Source organism: Rattus rattus, chromosome 11 (genome assembly GCF_011064425.1).
Source record: "Rattus rattus isolate New Zealand chromosome 11, Rrattus_CSIRO_v1, whole genome shotgun sequence".
NCBI lineage: Eukaryota > Metazoa > Chordata > Mammalia > Rodentia > Muridae > Rattus > Rattus rattus.
The window spans coordinates 5400599-5425905 of record NC_046164.1 but is presented as its reverse complement, the minus strand read 5'-3'; the positions used below and the strand labels follow the sequence as shown (position 1 = coordinate 5425905).

Genomic DNA, 25307 nt, shown 5'->3' with positions numbered 1-25307 from the left:
TGCAACGGTTCTCGGCTTAACCCCGCTCAAAGTCTTTCCTAAAGCTTGGCAATGTGAATCCACTCAGAATCTCCCATTTCTCAGATGAACACGCTATCTTTTAAAAATCTGAATTCTGCACATAGGAACTTCTTAGCACAAGGTCTGGGGGTTTCTTAGGATGTACTTCTTTTTGGAAGTTGTCTCTTCCTTCAGCTCGCAAATCCCTTGAGGGTCAGAGAGTCTGTTCATGAAATGCCACGTCTATCACGTAATACACTCTTTCTTTTATTGTTGCTTTTCATTGAGAGCCTTGCTGATGTAATTGATGCCGGCCCCTGGCTAAGTGCTTCACCAGGATTACCTCACACATATTTCATCAGAGGCCTGATCTGATCAAGGTCATCCAGGGCATGACTAACTGGGGGATTTGATCCCAGACCCGGGGCCCAGAGCCTCTGGCTATACGTGTTCACATTTCAACACATAGCTTTTAGAAGTGTGTGAATTTGGCTGGGTGACATCATGGCTACCTTCCGGGAATATTCCAGCACTGCAGGCGTGCTGGTAGTTTCCAATTCCTCTCTCTCCAAGCCCTGGCTCTCTGGGGATGTACCACAGCACCTGTTCCTTTCTGTCAAACGCTGTGCCTGTGTCTCCATGTGACATTCTCCGCAGGCAAGCCCTCCCTGCAGATCAGTCACGTCGGAGCCTCCTAGCCTCAGGTTTCGTAGAGACATTTTCTAACTGCAACTGTTTGCAAACCTCTGACTCATCTTGACACCTGGATGGACTCCAGGCTGAGATGCTTGGTAATGATGAAACCTTTAGTAATGGAGAATCTGTATTGGAATAACCAGCTAGTTCACCATGGCGGGGCGGGGAAGGGGAGAGGGCGGAGCTAGTTTAGTCGGGGCGGGGCTAGGTTAGTCGGGGTGGAGCTAGTTCAGTCGGGGCGGGGCTAGGTAAGCCGTGCTGCTTGAAACGGTGTGTTTCAGGTGGAATAAAAATCACCAATCCGTGAAAATGTTGAAAGTACAAGGCTAAGGAACAAAAGCCAAGACACTGTCACCTTGAGAGTACAGGACATAGGAGGCTGTTTGGATATAATTATATCCAATGCAGGACGGTTAGATAAAGCTACCAGATAGCTCCAGGCAAGGGCAGATAGCTGTGTTGTCTAAAAGACAATGATTAATATGCAAATATGCAAGAAATTTTCACAGACTGATAAGGGCAGAAAGGACACTCTTCACTGAGCTGACATTCAGCAGGTACCCACAGACTGAAGAAACAAACAGAGAGAGGGTCGAAATCGCTGGTAATCAGAAAGGGGTGAATTCAAGGAAGGTGTCTGTGTCTATCCCAGAAGCAAAGTTTGGCAGGAAAACGGGTTGGAGCAGCTGGGAAAGTTACCAGGTGTAGTCAGAAGCCTTGCATGAAGCGAACCCTTACGCTATAAACACAGGTAACGTCTGTGATCAGATTTGTGGGACTTTCCCCATATCCACCCAGCAAGTCCTTCTTCAGCAAAAGTAGCTGTGTTTCCTCTTATTCAGCTTAACTCTGGCAGAATCTACCCGGAGACATTACTGATTCCACAGATGAGGGGCCTGGTCCCCGAGACTGCATCCTCTGCACAGCACTCACAAGCCTGGGGGAGCTTCACCCGTGTCTGCCACTGACCAGCTATAAATCAGGGCTCCAGGGCTAAGGCCAAGGCTCAGTGAACAGCATGGCCTAACATTGCGAGGCCTGGGTTCTATCCCAACTACCCACAATGCAACCTGAATGCATATCTTCTCCAGAGCTCGTACGTGAGGATACAGCGTTGCCTGAGAAAGGCTGAGTCCCCAGTGCTGACCTGGGAGCATGAAGGAAAATGAAGAAGGCTTCAAGTGCCCCAAACTTCCAACCCGTGGAACTATGTCATTCAGTCACCTTAGCAAGAATAACTGTTTCCAGGAGCTGGATGCTTCCCTGAATACAGTCCACTGTCATACTGAGGCTGTGCTGCCCACCTGTAGGCTCCTCCTAACTCAGGACTCAGTCGGCGGGAGTGAAGCAGGTTGACCATCCTCCTGACGGTCCTCCTGACGGTCTTCCTATCTCCAGGCTAAACTTCTGGAACTTCTATCTGCTTCAAATTGAGGTGGAAGGTCTCCTTACTTCAGACCTCATTCTCCCCAGAATCAGACACACATCTTAGTCTAATGGCTTTCCACCACCCTTTTTTAAGTATCGAATAGAGTTTATTTAGGGCATGGGAATGGAATTAGGAAGGAGAGAGGAGAGGGAAGTGGGGAGAGGGAGAGAGAGAAGAAGCTGACCGGGAATATGTGGAGAGAGGGGGTAGGGGGAGGAGAAAGGGGTCAGGGAGAGAAGGGGCAGAGAGTAAGAGAGTAAGAGAACTCCACCACCTTTTCATGATGCCTCTGGAATTAGTCTTGAGGACATCTAATCCCAGTTTGCTGTTTGCTTCCCAACCAACTTGAACTGAAGTGCTTTCCTTTACCACAGACTTTTCGCTACCCCCTGGGAACTCCCTGACTTCCGTGAGGTCTTCTGGGATAAACTTTGTGGGAACAGCTTTGGGAAATGGCAGGAAAACTGCTGTCTTTATTCTTCACCCCTAACACGCATCTTAGCCTTGGCTCTTACGACAGAAAGTGTGCCCGAGACAGGGTACCAATCCACAAAGCCATTTAGGAATTCAGAGAGCAGGGAGGCGCAAACTGCCGCTCCTAACACTCGGTCACACACAAGGCAGCTAAGTAAATGATACTCACAGGTAACGAGTGAAGAAGCTCGCCTAGTTAAAGCACACTATACTATTCCCTATGCTCTCAGGTTCATCATAGACACTTCATCTGTATGTTGGATATACTAGGTGATGGAGAGCTTCCTACACTTCCATTTGGATTTTGGAAGAGCATTTCTTGCTCTTGGCCCAAGGGCTGTGAAGTGGTCCGGAGGCCTGGTTTAGATATGCTCCCTCTGCCCATTCATCCAGCAGTCCGAGAAGCTGCCACCTTTGAGCCCAGTGTGTCGCTCAAGAAGGCTCCTAGCCCTCCAAACCCACGCAGCCGGTGCACTTGCATTGCAGCAGGAAGGGCTCTGAATAGAACCTCATCAAGTCCAGAATGAGTCCTAGCTCGGGCACTCAGTGTTCTGCAGCTGAGCCACAAATCCGGCGGCATCAAACTGCTCTCTTGGTTTCTTGCTGGGCAGTCGTTAAATACAGCAGGCTGACCCTGAGACAGTTGGTAGCCGTGTGACAGGTGCCCGTCACCAACCAGGGGTTATCTGATCCACCAAGCCTGGATGTCAGCTAACCTCCAGTATGTGTGAGCGATGTGCCAGGGGCTGTTCTAAGCACTTGTAACGTTTCCCTAATCCTTCCCACCCTGCTCGATAAATACCACCATGAACACTTGAAGGGGTCATGGTGGCCGCAGACTGAAGGACTCTTCGGGAAGAACAGTATGTTATCTTTTTTTTTTTTTTTCTAGAAAGTTGTTCTGGGCTCAGATTTGCTGACCTTGCTTAACAGACATCCACTCACGCCAGCTTTTATAGGCTTACCGAACGCTTATTCATGGCTACGGTTTTCCACTCAATACTGGCTCTCATTGAGAAACCTATTTGATCACCCTTGTTAACATCATCACCACCATCACCACCACCATCATCATCATCCTCACTTGGTAACTCAGAACAGAATAGACCACATTGGCCTAAACTTCCTGGCACTCCTGCCCAGCCTCTGGAGTGCTAGGCTTTATAGGCACGAGCTACCACACAAAGTACAGAAGCTGTTTTTACAGCAAAAGTGAGAAGGGGATCTACTACACTAGATGCACATAGATGTGGTGTGCCAGACCCCAAGCTCCACTTGGGAGGCAATGTTTTTGCACCGCAGTGCCATTGCCCACCCTGTACCTTCGTGGTCTGCACCCTCCCAGTTAGAGTTGAAAATACTCAAACCTGTCTTGTCCTTACTGAACACTGATAGACAGACTTCTCATTAATCCCCTAAACAGCACAGTGTTAATGACAGGGTCATAATTTGCACTGTGCTAGCTATTGAATGTAATGTGTATGTAGGGAGCCATATTGGATTTGGGCCTGGCCGCTTTGTGACTGCATAGCTCAAGGTGGCTACATGACTCTGGGCTGTATGGCCATAAAGCCTTGAGATTGAAAAGCCTCTCCCATGAATTTACGGCACAGCTGATGCATGTGGAACCGACACACCTGGGCCATACCTGGGCGGTGGTCAATTCGCTCCTGTCTTTTGCTTTCTCAGCCTTTGTCCTTGAGATTTAGGCTGGTCTTCTCGGATTTCTCCCTAATTAATTCAGGTCTCGCGATCTTTTGTTACCGAAGTCACGAGCCAGGTAGTCACAAGCCAGGGTTTCCCACTGTGCTTCCCAGATATTTTCTACCTGGGGAACTTGGGTATATAAGTGGTGAATAAAGCTACAGGAGTCTCTCTCTCTCTTCCTCTCCTGGCTTGACACGAATAACCTGTGTGTGTGTGTGTGTGTGTGTGTGTGTGTGTGTGTGTGTTTCTTTAATCCCGCAGGCTTTCGCCCGATTCTCGGTACCGTGTCGGTGTGGGCATGGGGCACCGACACAAGTGCAGGGTAGGGGCACATGTAGGTCATACGCAGGCGCTTACCATTGTATAAGCACTACAGAGTGAGTTCCAGGACAGCCAGGGCTACACGGAGAAACCCTGTCTCAAAACAGAAACAAAGACAAAACAACAGCAGGTGTAGAAATGAACACCAATGAGTTGTTACACATTTTTTCCCTGCCATGTCAGGTACACACATTTCCCCCAAACTTTTCCCAGTTGTTACTAATGGTTGGTGTGTTACCGTAACAACCTTAAAGTGTAATTCTGTGGAAGACAGTTGAAATATGAGTGGGAGGGCCTGGGGAAAGGCAAATGTTTGCTGCGTAGGTGTAAGGATCCACATTTGATTCCCTGCACTTATGTGGAAACCCATGATGGCGTGGCTTGGGATCCCAGTGTTGAAGGAGGAAATAGGCAGAGAGTACACAGCTGAATTTATGAGCTCAGGTCCAAGTGAGAGATCCTGCCTCAAAAAGAAAGAAAGAAAGAAAGAAAGAAAGAAAGAAAGAAAGAAAGAAAGGAAGGAAGGAAGGAAGGAAGGAAGGAAGGAAGGAAGGAAGGAAGGAAGGAAGGAAGGAAAAAGAAAAAGGAAAAAAGATGGGCGGATCATGAGGAACAACACTCAAGAGAGACCTCCATATATTCCTTCCACACACACACGTGCATGACCATAAGTGGGTACAAAAGTAATAACTGTTTTGGTTTCTAAAGTTATTTTACTGCAAATGTTTATTTTATACTTGTACAGCCTGCATACCTGTCTGTATACCACTTGCGTACCTGGTGCCCACAGACACCAGTATAGAGCGTCAGATTCCCTGAAACTGGAATTCCAGAGCATTGTGAGCTGCCATGTGGGTGCTGGGAACTGAACCCTATCCTCTGGAAGAGCCAGTGCTCTTAACCACTGACCCAGCTCTCCAACCCCACCCCCTGTCCCAAATAATGTATATATTTTTAAATTGTTGATGCTAGAGAGAGATGGCTCAAGGTTTCAGGACAGTTGAGCACCTAAGATTGGTTCCCATCACCCACATAACACAACACACAACTGCCTGAAACTCCAGCTCCAGGGGATCTGACATACTTCTCTGACCTCTGTGGATACCCACATGCATGTACACACACACACACACACACACACACACACACACACACACACACATTAGCTTGATTTTCCTTTAAACTTTTTGACCTATGACCTTCTGCTGTGAGTACAAATTTATTAGCAGGACCAACATGCCCAGGAGGGGACAACCATCACCTCAGTAATAATACTAATATGTAAAGAAAGAAAAGAGGCACTCATTCTACATCAGGTTCTCACTCAAAGTAGTAACAATAAGTAATTGTGACTTTACCTATGATTTTATTTTTACGAAGAATTAATACACTGACGTAATTTTCATAACTTGAAAGTGTGAGAGGCCTACACACGAATATTGATTCCATAGTCGGTAAATACACAAAACGTATTTTGTGTGTCTGCGTGCACCGGGTGCATAGGTACAGAGCTGTAACTCTAGCCCCTGAGAGGCTAACACAGGGGGATGACGAATTAGAGGTCAGGCTGGGCTACATAGCAAGACTCTCACTGAAGAAGGCCAAACCCCCAAACCAAATGAACAAGCAAACAAAACATTGGTCAGTGGAAGGCTGGAAAGATGGGCCAGCCATTGGGAGAGCTCACTGTTCTTCCAGAGGACCAAGGTTCAATTCCCAGCACCCACATGGTGGCTCACTACCGTGTGTGTGTGTGTGTGTGTGTGTGTGTGTGTGTGTGTGTGTGTATAATTCAAAAATGATAAACTAAAGCATTTAGAAAGACCGGGTTGAAGTTTCCACAGAGAGCACTTATATTCTACTTAATATGCTATATTCTACTTAATAATTAAAATAATGGAGCAGTATCTAAATATGCTGTCAATAAAAGCTGACTCATCTTCTCCCAGAATTCCTCTCTGTTTCCGTGAGTTTTTTAGGAGTCTTAATATTTTCAGATTTGCTTTTCTCCTCCTCGGCATATATCTTCTCAAGGAACTACAGGGGGGAAAAAGAGTCTCATTAGAATACCAAGTGAAAACTGGACAGCCCCCCGCTATAATAAACACTTCACTCCGGCAGAGTTCCTTATGCCAGACCTTTTAAGCGGATAACTCAAGTGAGAAGCAGTTGTTCACCATCATAAATACTCAGACTGAATTCACCCTCGGCCTGCATGTACCCCAGCTTGGGCCAGCCCAGCTCAGCAAAGGTTTATGCTGTCAATGGCCTGGAATCTATCCAGGTCACTGTGGACAATGTATAGACACCGGTTTATCCACACAAGAAAATGTTCCCCCGTGACTCATGTGAATCCACGTACACACAGAATACAGATACATTGTGAGTTAGAGAGAATGAATGCTCACATACATTGTTTAAGTGACAGTATGTAAATACATACATACAGATGGGTTTTGCATTTATGTACATCTGCATGTAATTTACATTTTTTTTTTAATTTTCTTGAGTCAGGGACTCACTCTGTAGCCCAAGCTGGCCTTGAACTCACAGTAATCTTCCTGCTTCAGCCTCTCAAGGGCTGGGATTACAAGTGTTTGCCACATCTCCCTTCCTATATTGTGAGGGATTCCTTCCTACACCTTAAATGTCATTGGTAGGAGGGTGGGACACAAGAAAAAGGGACAACATCGTGCCAGAGTCTATGTGACCGCTGTTCTCAGATGGCTCAGTCTTACGCAGGGGCACCTTCTCTCAGGAGTTTGTGCAGCAGAGAACGCAGCCAGTATGTCAGGCACACACACACACACACACAGACACAGACACACACACACACACACACCCCACCCCCGTCAATCTACCTGTACTGACAGAATGAACTGCAGCAGCAGGAACAAACCTGAATTGTGGAGAGCTCTTGGTGTCGCTTCAAGGATATTGGCAAGAATCTGACATTGGGCTAGGACAAGGAAGTAGGCTTATCATCTTGATAAGTCCCTGGATACCACAGGACTTTCTTTATTCTCTTGTTTGTTCCTTGACCTAGAACTGACCCTATTCCTTGCATGTACTTATAATGGTATAAAAGCAGACTGGAGAAAAAGGCGCTTCAGCACTGGCTGGGGTCCTGCTATAATGTTGTCCCCTGTTGACTGACTGAGCTGGCTTGGTCACTGAATGGAAGAGGGAGGCTCTAACAGTATAAACACTGAGATAGGAGGTGGGGCCGGGGGCTCATAAAAGTGTTTGCCTGCAAAATCTGGGTCCTGCACCTACTGAATGGTCTGCCTGTAACTCTAGCATTGAGGAGGGACAGTGGGATTGGAAAATCCCAGTGCCTGAACAAAATGGATCAAGGTGTGAGAGAATAAACAAAAAGTGGTGGACATCCGAGTCCTGTCCTCTGGAAGGCACAGCACTACACACACACACACACACCATTTACCACATTACAGCATATATATAAATATATGTAACATATATATATATGTATCAGCAAAAAAAAAAAACAGTCATGGTAGCACATGCCTATAACCTCAGCACTTAAGAGTTGGAAACAGAAGAATTAGAAATTCAGGGTCACCTTAAAAAAGGCAAAACAAATATAGACATATAATTACTTATATAATGTTCAAAAGAGTATATAACATGCAATATAAAATATTAAGCGTAGTTTATACTCTCTATATAAAAATGGGCTTTATGTGAAGATCAAGTAGCTACTGCATGTATGTCAAACCCAGAACATATAGACTATATAGAGAGCATAAGATAATATAGTTAGGGAGCCTATCACTGATGCTCAGAGCCAAAGAGAAACTCCACTGAAACCTATGATGGAGTGTTTTAACACGAAATTTCTGCCTCATGCTTTAAACTTGCCAAAGGCCAGGCTTTTTCTTAGCCTGCTCAATATATTCATTTATTTGACATTAAATATAAGCCGCTCTTAGTTCTACCGCTCTTGAGAAATAGATTCCAAGCCATCTGTGGTGGCACATACCTATAAGTCTAGTACTTGGGAGGCAGATCAGAGGAATCTGAAGTTAGGGCCTCAGGTACATATTGAGTTTGGAGCTAGACTGGGCTACACAAGAAGACCCCATCTCAAAACAACAACCATTAAAAAAGAAGGAAAGAAAAAGAAAAGAGAACTTCTAACAACATCGGAGTACCTTGGCTATTCCATCCTCTGGGAACCTGAGGGACACGGTGGTAGACACCGGCACAGCCTGTCATTAGCTATGACTTTGGTACCATATGCCTAGGGTCCTGCTGTCTGGGTGCACAGCTTGCTATGGTCTGCCTCCCCGTATGATCTGTGTGTGTGAGCCTGTCCTATGGAAGGAGCCTGGCACACCCTTTCCACATTACAGGCCAGACCTTCTGGATCAGGGAGAGGTCAGAATAGAAGCTGGGAGACCCTGAGACATGAACTTTGACAACCGTGTGTTTCTGTTTGGACAGAGCTCACACTGTGTGATACGATTTTAAGTGCCCACTCCATTTCATGCTGCCCCAAGCCATGTGACTTTGTCCTTAGACCTGAAAGTACTGGAGCCCTAAGGCATTCCTAGAGAGCACATATTGTCTTAGCAACAGGCTGTGCAAGGCACCTCGACTCCCCCCTTCACTTTGGTCCCAAGGACCCACCCTTCCCGAGGCGTGTGGGTGCCGGGGAAGAGGAGGGGACTATTCTCATGATGCTAGGGTACTTCTCATCCAGAACTGTCTCTTCAAAGCTCTCTGCAGGGTTCTGCAGAATAACTCACCCTGGGCATCCTGTAGCCCCTGCTTAGAACGAAGTCCTTAAAGGCGGCTGTTCCACGCAGGTCTGCAAGCAGTTCCTCCTAAAAGAGCCCGTGAAAAATCAGGGGAGAGACTCCCATGAACAACTCGCTGCAAGCGCTTCCTTCTCACCGTGCGGTTCATCAGTTACGGAAGATGAGAGTTTCCAAAAACCTCTGGTTTTATTCTTTTGCCCTTTCTTTCCCCCTACCCTTATATGAAGGCTAAGCAACAAGTCAAACCTTTGACCTGGGATGTCTAGAAACTAACTTGTTGGATACAATATAGCCACAGCTTACAGGTTTTGATTTTTATTTCATTTAATATTTCTTAATGAGGGGGACAAAGGAGCCGTCTCGCCAGCCCACAAGTTACGGATCTTAATTACAAAGGGCAACCAATCGCAACAGACTTGCTTCAGTCCCAGCTCCTCCGAATAGGCAAGCCTCCCTTGGAGTTTTCTTTACAATTGTTGGAACTCAAAGAGCGGATGTATAAATTTGCAACACTGCAGTTCAACTCTTTAAGGTCATTTCACCTTCCAAACCTTGTCAGTCAAGGACAGCGAGAATCTCTTGAGTTCTTGGCAAGACTGTCATGGTGGTTCACTGTGGCACCTTCTGTGCTTAAGCTAAGTCCTCCCTTGGGCATATTGAAAGTGTGGTTTACGTTGTAGGCTGGGCATGGCAGAGCCTGCCTATGATCTTGACCCTTGGGAGGGCGAAGCAAGAGGCTCATGAGTCCTAGGCCAGCTGTGACTATGTAGGGCAGAGGAGGCCTCCACAAAGATTGCTGTAGAACAATCCTATTGTCTGCTGTGTTTAGATCTCCTAGTGAACAGTGTTTACTGCCATAGTTCTATCTACCACATTGCCTGAATGGGAAATAAGAGCTGTTACTTCTTCAGCTGACTCCAAGCACTCTGACAGACACCATAAATAGCTCCTGCTGTCAAAATAAAATATTGTTATGAGTTAAATTCACATTAATGTAGGCACTCCGAAACCATGCAATCGGAAATTCTACCGAGGGTTATTTATTTTGGAACCTATCCAAGCATGTTGTGCTTATGGAGTCCTGGCTTGCTCAATTCCTAAAAACAGTCTTCTATACCCAGGATTTGGGAGGAGAAAAATGACCTTTGCAGCCGGCCGAGTAGCCTGATGGGTAATTCCTAAGGAAGTGTCAGCCACGTCTACACAGTTTTACTTTCCCACGTGTTTCCCTACGCGGATCCCAAGACACTCTGGTCTGTTGTAAAAGGGAAGAGGTCCACAATGAGCTCGTCAGAGTCCTGTGAGGGCTGTGTCAACACCTGCCTGATTTCACACCAACGGGGATGACCTTTGCTTCAGCAGATGTGTGTACACAAGAGACAGGCAAGCACACAGCCTATCTACAGTAGGACCACGTCTTAGCGGTGTGGATGTGTTACTGGGTCATTGAACCTTTGACCCCTCTCTGAGGGAGTTTCTGTGGTAACGGAAATACTACTAATGAAACAGCCCAGGTGCAGCTCTGAATTCTTGGACAACTGATACGTGCACTTTGGTGGGCCTCGCTCCTCACCCGCCCTTGAACGTTTGGTAGTTGTGGGCTGGTGCACACCTTTAATCCTACGATTCAGGGCAGGAGGATCAGGATCTCTTTGAGTAAGAGGCTAGCCTGGTCTATGAACGGAGTGCTAGGACAGCCAAGGCTATGAAGCTAGACCATGTCTCAAACACAGGATGGTTTTTCTGTCTTATAGAGGTACTGTGTTTACCATGAAGCCAGAACTCACGTCCTGTTTATTCCATGCTCTCCACAGTCTCCTGCCTCCCTCACTGAATGCACACAGCTGCAGACACTGAGGGAACCTCCCTGCCCAGCCTACAGCGATCACCTCTGCTCAGACAACTGGATCGCAGCCTGTGTACACACCTGCTTTCCAAAATTCGAATCCTGAGCTTTGGGTGAGACCCTGGGGTCGACCAGAGGTTCGTCGGCTCTTTGCCTCTTCCACAAGTTGGTGTTCAGATACCAGGCTCCGTACCTCATCCTCACCCGCTTCGGCTGCTGAGGATTCTAGAGAAAGTAACACAATTCCAGGGCTGGCGTTGATGCTGCCGGTGTATTTATTCGTCACTTGGTCGTTTCCATAGCCCGAGGCTCATCTCATGAAAGGTGTTCATGTAAATTCATGATTCAGAATTTACGGCTAGTTCTCGCCAAAGTGTTTTACCACGTTTCACCGTACTTCGGGTTTTTATGAAAGGAGCATGGAACATTCATAACTAGGAAAACAGAGTGACACCTAGGATGGGGCATTGGATGCAGACAGACCTAGGCTAGAATTCAGTCTCTGTTCTCTCAGTAGCTGTGAGTCCAAGGACACCCACTTCAATTATATATCAGTGGGGATAACAGGTTTTTACCCCTGAAAGAGTGTCCTGAGGATTATAAGAGATAACGAATGCAGAGCAGGAAGAAATCAGGTAAAAATAGCATATTTCACCTAAGAGTGATAATCTTAAAGAAGACTCTGTGAGCTAAACTATTGTTAAACTCACTAAGCCCAACACTGTGCTCAGCCTGGGGAGCACTGCGCTCAGCCTGGGGAGCACTACGCTCAGCCTGGGGAGCACTACGCTCAGCCTGGGGAGCACTGCAGTCTGGGAGCACTGCGCTCAGCCTGAGGAGCACTGCACTCAGTCTGGGAGCACTGCGCTCAGCCTTGGGAGCACTCACTCAGTCTGGGAGCATGGCGCTCAGCCTGGGGAGCACGGCGCTCAGCCTCGGGAGCACTGTACTATCTTCGAGCAAACTGTTTCCTAGTCCCTAACCTTCTGGCCCTTTAATGGAGAGAGAAAATATGAAGGAAGAACAGGTCTCACTCTGTTTTCTGCTACTTCTATTGTACTGCTCTAAGGAGAGCTTCAAGCTGGTTCACGGCCAGATGCTGCGGACAATGCTGTGTGTCGTCTTATCGCAAACAGTGACTTAACTTGTGGGTGGAACACAGAGACATGAAGTCACAATTCTGTCTCAGTCCTTCTCACATTTATTGTTTATTCTATTCTATTCTATTCTATTCTATTCTATTCTATTCTATTCTATTCTATTCAGGGTTTTGGGAGACAGGGTTTCTCTGTGCAGCACTGGCCGTCCAGGAACTTACTGTATAGACTAGGCTGGCCTCAAACTCAGAGATTTGCCTGTTTCTGCCTCACAACTGCTGGGATTAAAGGTTTTGGGCCCCACTACTCAGCACACTTACTTTGTTTTTAAAGTTTTTCTCTTTTACATGTATGAGTGTTGGCCTGGGTGCATCATGCCTTTGGAGAGCAGAAGTCAGTGTTAGGTCCCTGGAGCTAGAATTAGCTGCAGTTGTGAGTCACCCACAGTGTGGGTGCTGGGAACCGAACCCAGCTGCTGTGCGAGAGCCACAGGTGCTTTACCCACTGAGCCATTTCTCTAGGCCCATGGGTGGGGAAGGGGGGAAGGGACAAGGAGTTTGCAGAGGGGGAACCAGGAAGGGGGATAACATTTGAAATGTAAATAAATAAAAAACAATATGAAAATTAAAATTAGGGCTGGAGAGATGGCTCGGCGGTTAAGAGCACTGGCTGCTCTTCAGGAAGTCCTGAGTTCAAATTCTAGCAACTACATAGTGGCTGACAACCATCTGTAATGGGACCTCTTCTGGTGTGTCTGAAGACAGCTACAGTGTGCTTATATATAATAAATAAGTTAAAAAATCTTTAAAAAAGGGAAATTAAAATTAAAAAAAATTTTAAACTATTTTAAATTTGTGTGTGTTGTGTATGTGTTGTGTGTGTGTTGTGTGTATGTGTGTGTGTGATTGTTTGTGTGTGTGTTTGTGTGTATGAGTTTGTGTTTGTGTTGTGTGTTGTCTGTGTGTGTGTGTTGTGTGTGTTTTTGTGTGTGTTTTGTGTTTGTGTTTGTGTGTGTTTGTGTGTGTTGTGTGTGTGTGTTTTTGTGTGTGTGGTGTGTGTGTGTGTTTGTGTGTGTGTGTTGTGTGTGTGTGTGTTTTGTGTTGTGTGTGTGTTGTGTAGTTGTGCGTTTGTTGTGTGTGTGGTGTGTGTGTGTTGTTGTGTGTGTGTTTTGTGTGTGTGTGTGTGTTGGTGTTGTGGTGTTTTTTTGTGTGTTGTGTGCGGGGTGGTTTGTGTGGTGTGTGTGTTGTGTGTGTTGTGTGTGTTGTGTTGTGTGTGTGTGTGTTTTGTGTGGTGTTGTGTTGTGTGTGTGTTGTTGTGTTGTGTGTGTTTTGTGTGTGTGTTGTGTGTGAATGTTTTGTGTGTGTGTATTGTCTGTGTGTGTGTATGTTGTGTGTGTGTTTGGGTTGTTGTTGTGTGTGGGTGTTAGGTGGGTGTTTTTTTGGTGTGTGTTGTTGTGTGTGTGTGTGTGTGTGTGTGTGTGTGTGTGTGTGTGTGTTGTGTGTGTGTGTGTGTGTGTGTGTGTGTGTGTGTAGGTTTCTGCACAGGAGTACTGGTATGGAGGAAGCCAGAAGGGACGTCAGTTTCCTGGAAACAGAGTTACATGTGGTTGGGAACTACCTGACATAGGTGCTAGGAACCAAACTCGGGTCCCCTGGAAGAGCAGCAAGCTTTCTTGACGTCTAAGCCACCTCTCCACTCCTCTTGTCTACATTTAAACTACGTACTGGAAAGTGGACAGGAGGCCAGGATATTTTGGGAAGAGTGTGTTGAGTCTAGCCCCGGGAGGCACTTCTCCCACCAGCTTCCATATTTGACGTTTTGGACAGACTGTTTAACTCCAGAACGTTTCGCACTTGCATTGGTGCCTCGCGGGCTTCCTTCCCATACCTAGTTGATGCCGTTTCTGGTGGTATCCTCCCGACCACCCAGTCTAAAGTCTGCAATCCTCTCACAATGCACTGCCCCTTCCTTCTGGGCCTCCTGTTTCTGAGCGGCGCTGGTCACTGTCGCGTGTGCTGTGTATATTCTGTGGTCTGTCTGCATCTCTTTGAGCCCTCTGGAATGCAAGCTTGGGAGGCCGTTCTCCGTGCACCTCCCTAGCATCTAGGACACTAAGGATATAGCAGGTGCTCTATAAATATTTGCTGAATTACAGTGCTATTTCTTAATTCTGCCACTGCTGACCTTTGGGATTTGACCACTGTTGGCTGACGAGAGGTGGCTGACCTCTTTCTCACGGAAGGACGTTTATCAATGTTCCCGGTCTCTATCTATGAGATGCTAGTGGTCCCCGCTGAGGTAGGACAACCCAAGATGCCATCTGCAAACACTGCTAAATATCCTTGGGGAGAGGGGGATGGTGCAAACTCTCCCTCAGCTAAGAAGCATGGAACTAAAAGTAGGGAAGCAGAGTATGGGGTAAAAGAGTGGGGGAAAGAATTTGAATCCAAGCAAAGAGAGGAAGTTGGTCATTTACTGGTGATCTTCTATGACTCGGCACAAGCAAGATCTCTTCTCTGAAGCCTTTATCGAAACTGCCCACACCGTGTATTTGTTGGACCGATCATTTCTTCTTACTTGGGTACACACGAGGCATCATTCTGTGGCGGTTAATCATTTGCCTGCTGACTTCACTAGGCTGTAAGTTCTGAATGGAGGAAGTAGTCCTCTGTAGGCATGACCTGACAGACGGCCTACTTAGCGCACTGTGCTTCTAAACAAGTGTGGTGTGCCATGCCTCAGAAGTCAGAACACTGAACTCTGAAGTAGCATGCACAGCTGATAGCTGGCCTGGCCGGTAGATGAGTCTGCACTCTCCACTTCTCCTTTAATGTGCTCCTTATGCAGAGACCCTGGCGGTATGAGCGCTCACTATCCAATCCAGGATGTTCTAACCCATGACAGTTGATAGGCTTCCACCATATAAATGGTCCTCGTGTGCAATAAAGTTGAAACTTTCCCCTCAAACCATCTCCAGTGTGGCTCATCTCTGCACTTTACCAGTCTGTGGGCACGAAGGTCTCCTCAGAGGACACCCTAGTAAAGATGGCAGCCCTCCAGCTTCATGTCATTTGCTAGCAACGCTGCTGAACGCATCGATGCTCAGAAATGTTTGTTGAATGAATAAATGAGCAGATGGATGAATTGGCATGCAGAGTGAAGAGGGAAATGGAGAGATAAGGGCTCACGGTGCTATGAAGCACGGGAAGTAAGGAGACAATAATCTCCAGCAAACGACCTAGAATAAAGAACCTCCCTAGCATAAAACAAACACATATCCCTCATCTAAAAGGAGACAGAGATCCACGCAGGGAAAGGGGGGCTTCGAACAGACAGAATGCGCGAGCAGAGCTACGGTGGGAGGGGGAAAACATTTTTAAAGAACATCAGAGGGCAGAAGGTAGCGGTGCTGAGAATTCTATGTGGGTAGAAAGCTAAAGACGGGACTTGCGTGTCCGAAAGCAGGCTGTCTTTCCCTCCCACCTTCCACATTCGGAACTCAGAGAAAAACAATAGCCTGCAAGACTCCAGGCCTCAGTAACCAGGACAGTAAGCCCTGGGAGAACAGGGACAAACAAAATAAGTGTCATAATTGCCTGCCGACTGCAGAAGAAGAATCTCTAGGGCACTTGGGGAGGAGGAGCCCAGAAACAGCCCAAGGCAGAAAAAAAGAGTCTCTAGGGCACAGGGGGAGGAGGAGCCCAGAAGCCGCCCAAGGGACTCTCTGACTGAGGAAACAGGAGAATCAAGAATCCAGGGAAAGTCGGGCAGCGGATGTTCACAGGACCGGCCCCAGAACAGAGAGAGGGCTCTGTGAGTGGCGGTGGTAGGGGGCGGGGCATATACTCGGGGAAACCACCCAAGATCAAACAATGAACCAGCTAAATGCCCCAGAGGGGAAATACCTGATAGTTCAGTAGTCTCTTCTTCCTGGAAGATGTAAAAGTTCACAAGATCCTGGGAAGAACACACTTAAGGTCTTGCACAGTACTATGAAGTAATTAGCCCAAGACCAAAGATTACTTTATTCTTTCTCAAGGAATCTTAAAAGCAAGACCCCCAGGCTGGGGATTTAGCTCAACGGTAGAGCACTTGCCTAGCAGGCGCAAGGCCCTGAGTTCGGTCCCCAGCTCGGGGGGGGGGGGAAGCAAGACCCCCAAATGATCAGGCTTCTCCAAGTAACTTGATTCTAGCCCCGAACAAATTTCAAAAATAATTATAAAAATGCAAAAGTACCCCAAACGGCCATTAAGGTGAAATCCACAGTGCCTGGCATCCACTCACAAAACCATCAGACAGGAAGCCATGCAGGAAAACGCAGCGCTCAGGGCAGGGACTGGCACAGAGCAGATTCAGGGGTTATGACGCTAAGACGCCAAAGCTGTTTCTGAGCCGTAGCTCATGCTTCCAAAGATTAAGCAGAGACACGGTAGGCAGACACACACATCAGACACCTAGAAATGGAGACTGTAATCATGAGACAAAACCATACACATTTCAGGAATAGAAATCACAGGGTTTAAGGACCTATCGACCACAAACCATAAACAAAGGAGGAAACAGGGAACAGGGGTTGGGGATTTAGCTCAGTGGTAGAGCACTTGCCTAGCAAGCGCAAGGCCCTGGGTTCGGTCCCCAGCTCTGAAAAAAAAAAAAAAGAAAGAAACAGGGAACAGAAGCAGCAGGCTGGGGCAGCGGGTCAAGCCTCCTTATGAGCAAATCAAATCAGGGAGAGGGCTGAAGCCAAAAACAAACTTGAGGAACTAATGGTCAGATTTCCCCCACAAAGTTTATGAAAGAAGTACACTGTGCATGCGTACTGAAGTGACAAAATGCAATCAATTACTTTGTATAAGTAATATACACTAATAATTTTAATAAGAAAAAAACACCTATGAAAAATGTATGCTCATAGGCTGTAGAGGCTCAGTGAAGTCCTAGCATAGGTCTGAAAAGAGAGGGGTGTACGTGTGTGTGTGTGTGTGTGTGTGTGTGTGTGTGTGTGTGTGTGTAAAACACTGACAAAAAGAGAAATCCTAAAAGCAAAGAAAGAAAAAGAAAGCACATTCAGAACAACAGGTCAAGCATCTCCTAAGAGTGATCTGAAATAATTCAATCAAGACAAGGGAATAATAGCTTCACACTAGTGAAATAAAAACTAACACTGTGAACCTAGAATTCTGTACCCACAAAAAACTGTGTGTGTATGCAAGAGTGTGCACACGCATGTGTGGATGTGTGAATACATGTACATGCGTGTCAGGGGCGTATGTGTGTCTACACACATGTGCAGGTCAGAGGTAACCTCTGAGTGCCAGTTCTTACTTTCTATAGTTTAAGTAAGGCTCTCCTCTCTGTTGTTCACTGCAGAGAAACCAGGCTGTGAGCTTCTGAGGATTCCCCTCAGCCCCCATCCCTCACTCCCTCATCCAATCACAGGAAAGCTGAGATCTCAGACACCGTGTTACTGTGCTTGGCTTCAGATGCACTCTAGAGATTTAAACTCACTTCGTAATGTTCACCCACCAAGCGCTTTACCGACAGAGCCATCTCCCCACCCTGAGAGAAATCTTTAAGTTGCACACATTTGATTCTGTTTTTCTCTTCAGAGACATAGTGCTATGTGGTTAAGATGTGTAAAGAAAACCACGGGTAATTCAGAGCTAATTAGAGATAATGTTCTGTTTTTGACTTAGAGGGAAGACACTCCCCACTCAACACAGGCACTTAAGTCTGTTGTTGACTCGCACAGTGAAGCACGCGTGCTTATTTGCACTGGCAGTGGAACGGAAAGTTAAGAAGACCGTATACATGCCACCTCCCTCCAAAACACTGATGCAAGTCTTGCTTCTCCTGACAGGCTTCCATGTTTGCAACAACATGTGCTCATGTTAAGCAAGAACGTGACAGAGGGGGATGCTGTGGGGTAGAGAGATGCCCAGAGGTTAAAAGCACTTACTGCTCTTCCAGAGGACGGAGGTTTGATCCCGTGCCCACAGCGTTCTTGCTGGGAAGGTGGTCCACTGATGCAGGGTTTGTCCTGCAGAAGGTTGACATGAACTCAGCCACCTGTAATAACAGCTTTAGGGGCTCCAGTGTCTCTGATTTCCACAGGCACCTGCGCTCGTGTGCACACATCCATACACAGACATACACACACACACATAATTTAAAATGATTTTTAAAAATTCTTAACAACAACAACAGCAAAGATGTGTGGTCAATCTGATTCATTGTTGGATTACTCTTAGTCTTGATTCTAAGCAATAAGCACTCATTAATAGAACTAGATGTTATAGTTTCCATTTAGGAAACACATTAAAAAGTCTGTCTCTTAAAAAGGATCATCACTAACAATTCCAAATGCTATGCCCTCTTCACACAAACCATTATCATAGATATTAAATATTCATTCTCTTATCAAATATTTATTAAACGTGATAGCATCCTGGGAAGTCTATTTTAGAAAGCCAGAGTTCCAGAGAACCAGAATTCAAGAGTGTTAAAAGCTTTAAGATAACTCAGTTTCCTTAGATTTTTGGTTAGTTCTCTGGTGGTGGCCTGTGTTTTCTGGAGTCGCCTCTCATAGTCTGGTTTCCAGCACAATTCTGCCTCCTGTGGTTTACTACGTCAGTTCTCTTCCTCAGCTCTCAACCTACCTGGGTTAGCCTCAGCCTGTGAAGCTCATCACAGCTGCGTCTGGTCTGATAGTCAATGTCAAACTGTTGCAGGACGAACTCTTCCTCGATGGTCGAGCTTCCCTGAAAGAACACTACAATGCCTGAATGGAGGACAGATGGCCTTCCTTCATCTCCGGAAGTGTTGACCAAATGCTCAGGGAGCAGTCACTGGAGACAGAAGTATCTGGCTAAGGAGACTGACAGCTTTAGAAACTGCAAGAAGCCAGTTTCTTTCCCTGAAGAAATACTGTCTGACCAAACACAAATTTTTCTGACACATTGTAGCAGAGATATTCCTAGCGTGTTTTTCTTTCTTTTCTTTCTTTCCTTTTTTTTTTAAAGATTTCTTTATTTATTTTATGTATGTGCGTACATTGTATCTGTCTTCAGACACACCAGAAGAGGGCACCAGATGGTTGTGAACCCCCATGTGGTTGCTAGGAATTCAACTCAGGACCTCTGGAAGAATAGTCAGTGCTCTTAACCTCTGAGCCATCTCTCCATAGAGTGCTTTTCAAGTATATCTTTAACAAGGAAAAAGTGTCTGTGTATGTTGTTGAAAATCTATGCTACATGCGGGCAGGTGTCTCCGGAGGCCAGAAGGACCTATGTCCTATAGCAGCAACTGTGGGCAGTTGTGAGCTGCAGGTGGGTGCTGGGAAATGAACCTAGGTTCTCCCAGCTACTGAGCCATCTGTCCATGGCTTCTCCATGACCCAGCTAAAAGAGGCCATTTCAATGTTTTTGTACTCAGAATAACACTGTCCATTCCTGCTCCCTGGACACAGTTGGTAGGAGTAGAAACGGATGTGTTGAGTGGCTCAGGGAGATGACTTTCATCCTAACCCTAAAAGACAAACTAGAGTCAAAAGAATCCCGCTTTGGGAGATAAAAATTGGGAAACAGAGAGGATAGGGTGCGTTGAAGTTGGAGATGAAGTAATATTTACAGAGAGGAGTCGTGAAACAGGGCGAGAGCCTTAAATTCACAGAGCAGCCTCAGAACGGGGCGTGGGATAACAATGAGAAGAAACCCAGCAAGCACAGTCAATGCAGAAACCCATAGTGTTGAAGGGAAAGTGCAAGCTAGTCCTGGAGGCTAACACCTCAGACTGCTGGGATATAGAATTCAAGAACCTCTAGGACTCTGGTTAGAGAGACGGGAAACACAGCAGAACAGCTGAGCCGCAGTCCCAGGGGTGGTATTGTGAGTGTCATTTTGTTTTGGTTTCCTATCCTAAAGAAAACTTTACTGACCTTTGTTTCCTCACACATTCCCAGGCTTCTCCAGCTTAACGAGCTGCAGAGATGAACTGTGGGTAAGAAAAAGTGGAGGGAGCTGCTGGGGCTGTGCGGCTGGCTCAGTTGGCAAATGCCTGCTGGGACATACTTGAGTTAAGTCCTCAAACCCTCAGAGAAGGTTTGTGCTTGTAATCCCAGCAAGGGCAGAGGCAGGCAGATTCTTGGGGCTTGCTGGCCAGTCAGCCTAGTCTAATTGGTGAGCTCCAGGCCACTAAAAGACCCTGTCTCAAAATGGTGTCTGGCATAGCTGTTTTGTGACCCATGTTCTTCCTTCACCCATGCAAACTTGCATGTAAATTTGATGTTTCCCTTGGTTTATGGTTTCATCTTGTTAGGGAGGACATGGAACTACAGACAAGGAAGGTTGGTGCTCGGGGGTCTTGGGCGGACCCTCTAGCATTCAGCTCTCATTCACAAGTGGGGAGACGGTAGGAGAGACAGTATGGAAGGCTGGAAGGAATGCTAGGCCACTTCTTCCAAATGTCAGGAAACAGGACCAGCAAGATGGCTCAGTGGGAAACATGACTGATGACCATTTCTAGTGTTTCTCTAAATCCTCAAAAAGGCTGAAGGAGAGAAGAGACTCTACCAGGCTGTCTTCGAATCTCCACATTGTAGCATGCACATAGCCACACATATATACCACATACACATACACATAATAATAATTAGACCTTCCAGTATTACATCCCTCTCAGATTTGTAATGCATTAGTAATTTTTAATCAAATACTTTACACATATATTCAATTTGTTTATCTGTGTGTGTGTGCATGCGCATGTATAATAATAATATAATAATAATAATAATAATAATAATAATAATAATAATGTAAAAAAAACACGACCTCTACTATGTAAGGAAGGCTCTATGCAGCCATCTTTAGGATGTTCCTTAGGGTTCCTAGATTTCCCACTCAGGTAGAGCAATCTCAAGCAATAGGACCGAGTGAAGGGCTGGGAATCAGACAACCCCACACAGCCAGCCTAAGGACAGAGAAGCCAGACTGTGGGTGACATGATTACATGGCGGTCATTCCATGGCGGTCACTCCACCCAGCGGCAGCAAGCCCCAGGTTCTGCCCTGTCGGCAAAAGGTTTCTCTCACCCCACCAGGCTGCTCATGGGTTCAATGCAAGCTTAATTAACTTTGCCATGACCTTTGGTCCCCATCACCTCCTGAAGAAAACTTGAGAGTGAAGTCGGACAGAGGGGTCAGCAAGACCTGAGGACAGTGCCTAGAAGCCGTCAGCAGCTAGATCTGGCTGTGCTTCCTTCTCCTAGAGATTCCAGGTAAGCCTCCCTTCTCCTTCAAAGCCATGGAGTTATATTCGGGTTTGGAGGATAGTCCCTTGCTAAGGAAATAGTACCAAATGAATACATTGAGTAGGGCCGGAAAGATGGCTCGCTCAGCCGGTGAAGCTGCTTCCCAACAAGTGAGATATGCTGAGTTCTATGCTCAGGTCCCACAGAACAGAAGGAGAGAACCAACTCTCACAAGTTGTCCTCTGTCACTGTGACCTGTGCATGCACATGCATGTGCACACACACACACACACACACACACACACATGCACACACAGGTAAACAAATTGAATATATGTGTAAAGTATTCGATTGAAAATTACTGGGGTTGGGGATTTAGCTCAGTGGTAGAGCGCTTGCCTAGGAAGCGCAAGGCCCTGGGTTCGGTCCCCAGCTCCGAAAAAAAAAAAGGAAAAAAAAAAAGAAAAAGAAAAAGAAAATTACTAATGCATTACAAATCTGAGAGGGATGTAATACTGGAAGGTCTTAAACCCAGGAAAACCATCAGGGAACCAAAAGACTCTGCAGAGATGTGGGGACTGGCGTAAGCACTGGGGTTCTTGGACTAAAGGTGCAGAGAGGCTTGATAACCACGGCAGACATGTCCGCCCTTTAGAAAAGCACCCGTGTCACCAGCACTCACAGACAAGTGTGTCTGGAAGCGTGAAGTGCAGCAGGAGCGAAGGATGCTGAGGACAATTTCTGTTGCTAAAGTGGGAACGGAAACTATGGAGTCACAGCCCCGGTAAAAGATAGAAAAGTGAGTATTCAAAATAGCTCTGAGCTTACAAACTTTGCCCAAGTTCCCTGTGCCCAGATCGTTCTATAGTCAATGACTGTTTGACGGTCTATGCAGACTGTTTCCATCATGGCTGATGATTTGAGGATTTGACTCTAAATGACATTTAATAGAAGTGACTTTAAGCTTGATGTGTTTCTTCCACACTAGGGACTGAGCCGAGGGCGTCACACGCTAAGCTTGACTCTTTGTTTTTAAAGATATATTTACTTATTTTATGTATGTGAGTACACTGTCGCTGTCCTCAGACACACCAGAAGAGGGCATCAGATCCCATTACAGATGGTTGTGGGCCACCATGTGGTTGCTGGGAATTGAACTCAGGACCTCTGGAAGAGCAGTCAGTGCTCTTAACCACTGAGCCATCTCTCCAACCCCTGAGCTCAACTCTTGATGGTAACTTTAGGTGTCACTGCTAACTTTAACTTACAAGATCCGCAGCCCAGTGGCAGAAGTTGCTGACTCCTCTGTGTATGTCATCGTGGAGGAGACTGTCTTTATAGAGTGAATCCACTTTGCTTGGCTTTTCTTCACAAAGCCACTGGCCTGAACGTGACATCAGCATCTTCTTGGGCCTACACACAATGAGATCATCAAAGGATTAAGCATGCGGCTGAATGACTCCAAGTGGATCTCAACCAGTATCACTGGGAAATGATCAGCCCTCTCAAGGTCTCTAAAAGGTCACATTTCCTCTTGAGTACTAGAAAAGCAAGTGTATCAAGTGTTCTGTCAGCTTTGAAAGTAACAAGAACTACTTATTAATTAATACATGTACCAGGTAGAAGCCGCTGCACTTGAAGATAACCTGTAATCTTTAGAAAAGAGAGGATTTTTGACAGTGTGCTCTCTTTCTCTCTCCCTTCCTCCTTCCCTTCCTCCCTCCTTTTCTCTCTCCTCTGTTATCTTTCTGTCTCTCTGTGTGTGCCTCTCTCTGTCTCTTTCTACCTCTCTTTGTCTCTGTCTCTGTCTCTGTCTCTCTCTGTGTCTGTCTCTCTGTCTCTTTTCTATGACTCATGGATATCTGGTAGATTCTAACTGCTGGTCTGCTTCTCTAGCCTGTTGTGAACGGCTCTCACTGGTCTTTCTGCATCTTTCTTTCTTTCTTCCTTTCTTTCTTTCTTTTTTTTTCTTTTTTTCTTTTTTTCGGAGCTGGGGACCGAACCCGGGCCTTGCGCTTGCTAGGCAAGCGCTCTACCACTGAGCTAAATCCCCAACCCCTTTCTGCATCTTTCTGTCTATCCTCCCAATCCTTAATTTAAATTTATTTTATTTATTTAATCCTTTATTTAAATTTCAGGCCAAATGTTCATTGCTAAATACAAGTCTGAGCATGTCAGATGCAGTTACCCATCATCCAACTCATCAAGGGCTTATTAAATGCAAACACTGTACTGTGGAATATAGCCCAGTGGGGGAAACACTAGTCCAGTGCACACAAAGCACTCCATCCAGTGCACACAAAGCACTCCATCCAGTGCACACAAAGCACTCCATCCAGTGCACACAAAGCACTCCATCCAGTGCACACAAAGCACTCCATCCAGTGGACACAGAGCACTGCACTCGTCTCCAGCATCACAGAAGAAGACATGACTGTGCACACCTGTAATCCCAGCACAGTAGAGACAGTAGGATCAGGAGGGGTCCAAGGTCATTCTCAGCTGCGTAGTGAGTTCAAGGCTAGCCTGCGCTAATTGAGACCATATCTCAAAAGGAGTTTCTTTTAGCATTTAAAGAGTATATAATCCAGTAATAATATTTCCAAAGTTATGCAAGCAACACACTATCTCATTCCAGAGCATCCCCCAAACACGAATAGCTCCTCTCCATTTCTGCCCTCTCCCCTTCCTGGTAAACATGAGTCTACTTTCAGTTACCGTGGACTTGCCTATTCTGTGTGTCTCATTTGACTGGAACTATACAATCATTTTCTTGTTTTTTTTTTTTTTTGTTTTGTTTTTTTTTTTTTTTTTAAATTTTTTTTTTTTGGAGGGAATTTTTTTTTTTTTTGTTTTTTTTTTTTTGTAAGGAAAGTTGTAGTTTTAGGTTTTTTTTAAAGCAGCAAGACTTTTAAACCTAGTGGGTGGCCTTTTTTTTTTTTTTTTTTAAAAAAATCAAGTTTGTTATTACAAAAAAAGACATCTTTCTTAAAAAATAAAAACTCCTGACCATAGAAGCAGATAGCTTTAAAATCTGGTTAAAGGCCAAAAGCAAGCACCTAAAACTTGGCTCCAATCTTTTTTTTTTTTTTTTTTTTTTATTATATATAAAAACTGTATCTGTCTCCAGACACACCAGAAGAGGGGAATCAGATGGTTGTGAGCCACCATGTGGTTGTTGGGATTTGAACTCAGGACCTCCGGAAGAGCAGTCAGTGCTCTTAACCACTGAGCCATCTCTCCAGCCCGGCTCCAATCTTTATTCATTCTCTGGTCCCGGAGCTGGGGACCAACCCAGGCCCTGCCCTTGTTAGGGCAAGGTCTTCTACCACTGAGCTAAATCCCCAACCTTTATTCATTCTTATTGCTGGAATTTCATTTTCATTTCTTCTTGTTGGATGACCAAACCGGATGATGGTAGAGATGGTGAGCCCGCGTTTACTCAGCCCCGCCCTGCTCAGCCTCGGGAACAGACAGATTCTTAGCTGGTGGATCGGCTGCCTTTGTCTCTCTGCCATCTTGTGGTTTAGGGTTCTCTGGGCATCTACGTCAGTAATTGAAATTGCGGTGATACCAACGTTGAGGGGGCTGCTGACCTTGAGTCTCATCTCCTTGATTTTCTTTGTCCTCTTCACTGCCATCCTCTCTAGGCTGTCTTTGGAGAAGAGGAGGGCCCCTGCGGAATCGTGGTCTGTAACCCCGATACA

At 46.0% G+C, this 25307-nt stretch overlaps 1 protein-coding gene across 1 annotated transcript in view; it reads right to left on the bottom strand.

Moving 5' to 3' along the window:
- Nucleotides 1-6534: 6534 nt before the first annotated feature.
- Fam47e (family with sequence similarity 47 member E) overlaps nucleotides 6535-25307 on the bottom strand; it is a 37872-nt gene continuing 19099 nt past the window's right edge. The window contains exons 4-9 of the mRNA XM_032916518.1: nucleotides 22869-23013; nucleotides 19014-19115; nucleotides 18314-18394; nucleotides 11324-11482; nucleotides 9400-9474; nucleotides 6535-6664 (exon numbers count right to left, since the gene is read on the bottom strand). Of these exons, the coding sequence (XP_032772409.1) occupies nucleotides 6563-6664; nucleotides 9400-9474; nucleotides 11324-11482; nucleotides 18314-18394; nucleotides 19014-19115; nucleotides 22869-23013 (664 nt within the window). The 3' untranslated portion in view covers nucleotides 6535-6562. The remainder of the gene's footprint in view (nucleotides 6665-9399; nucleotides 9475-11323; nucleotides 11483-18313; nucleotides 18395-19013; nucleotides 19116-22868; nucleotides 23014-25307) is intronic.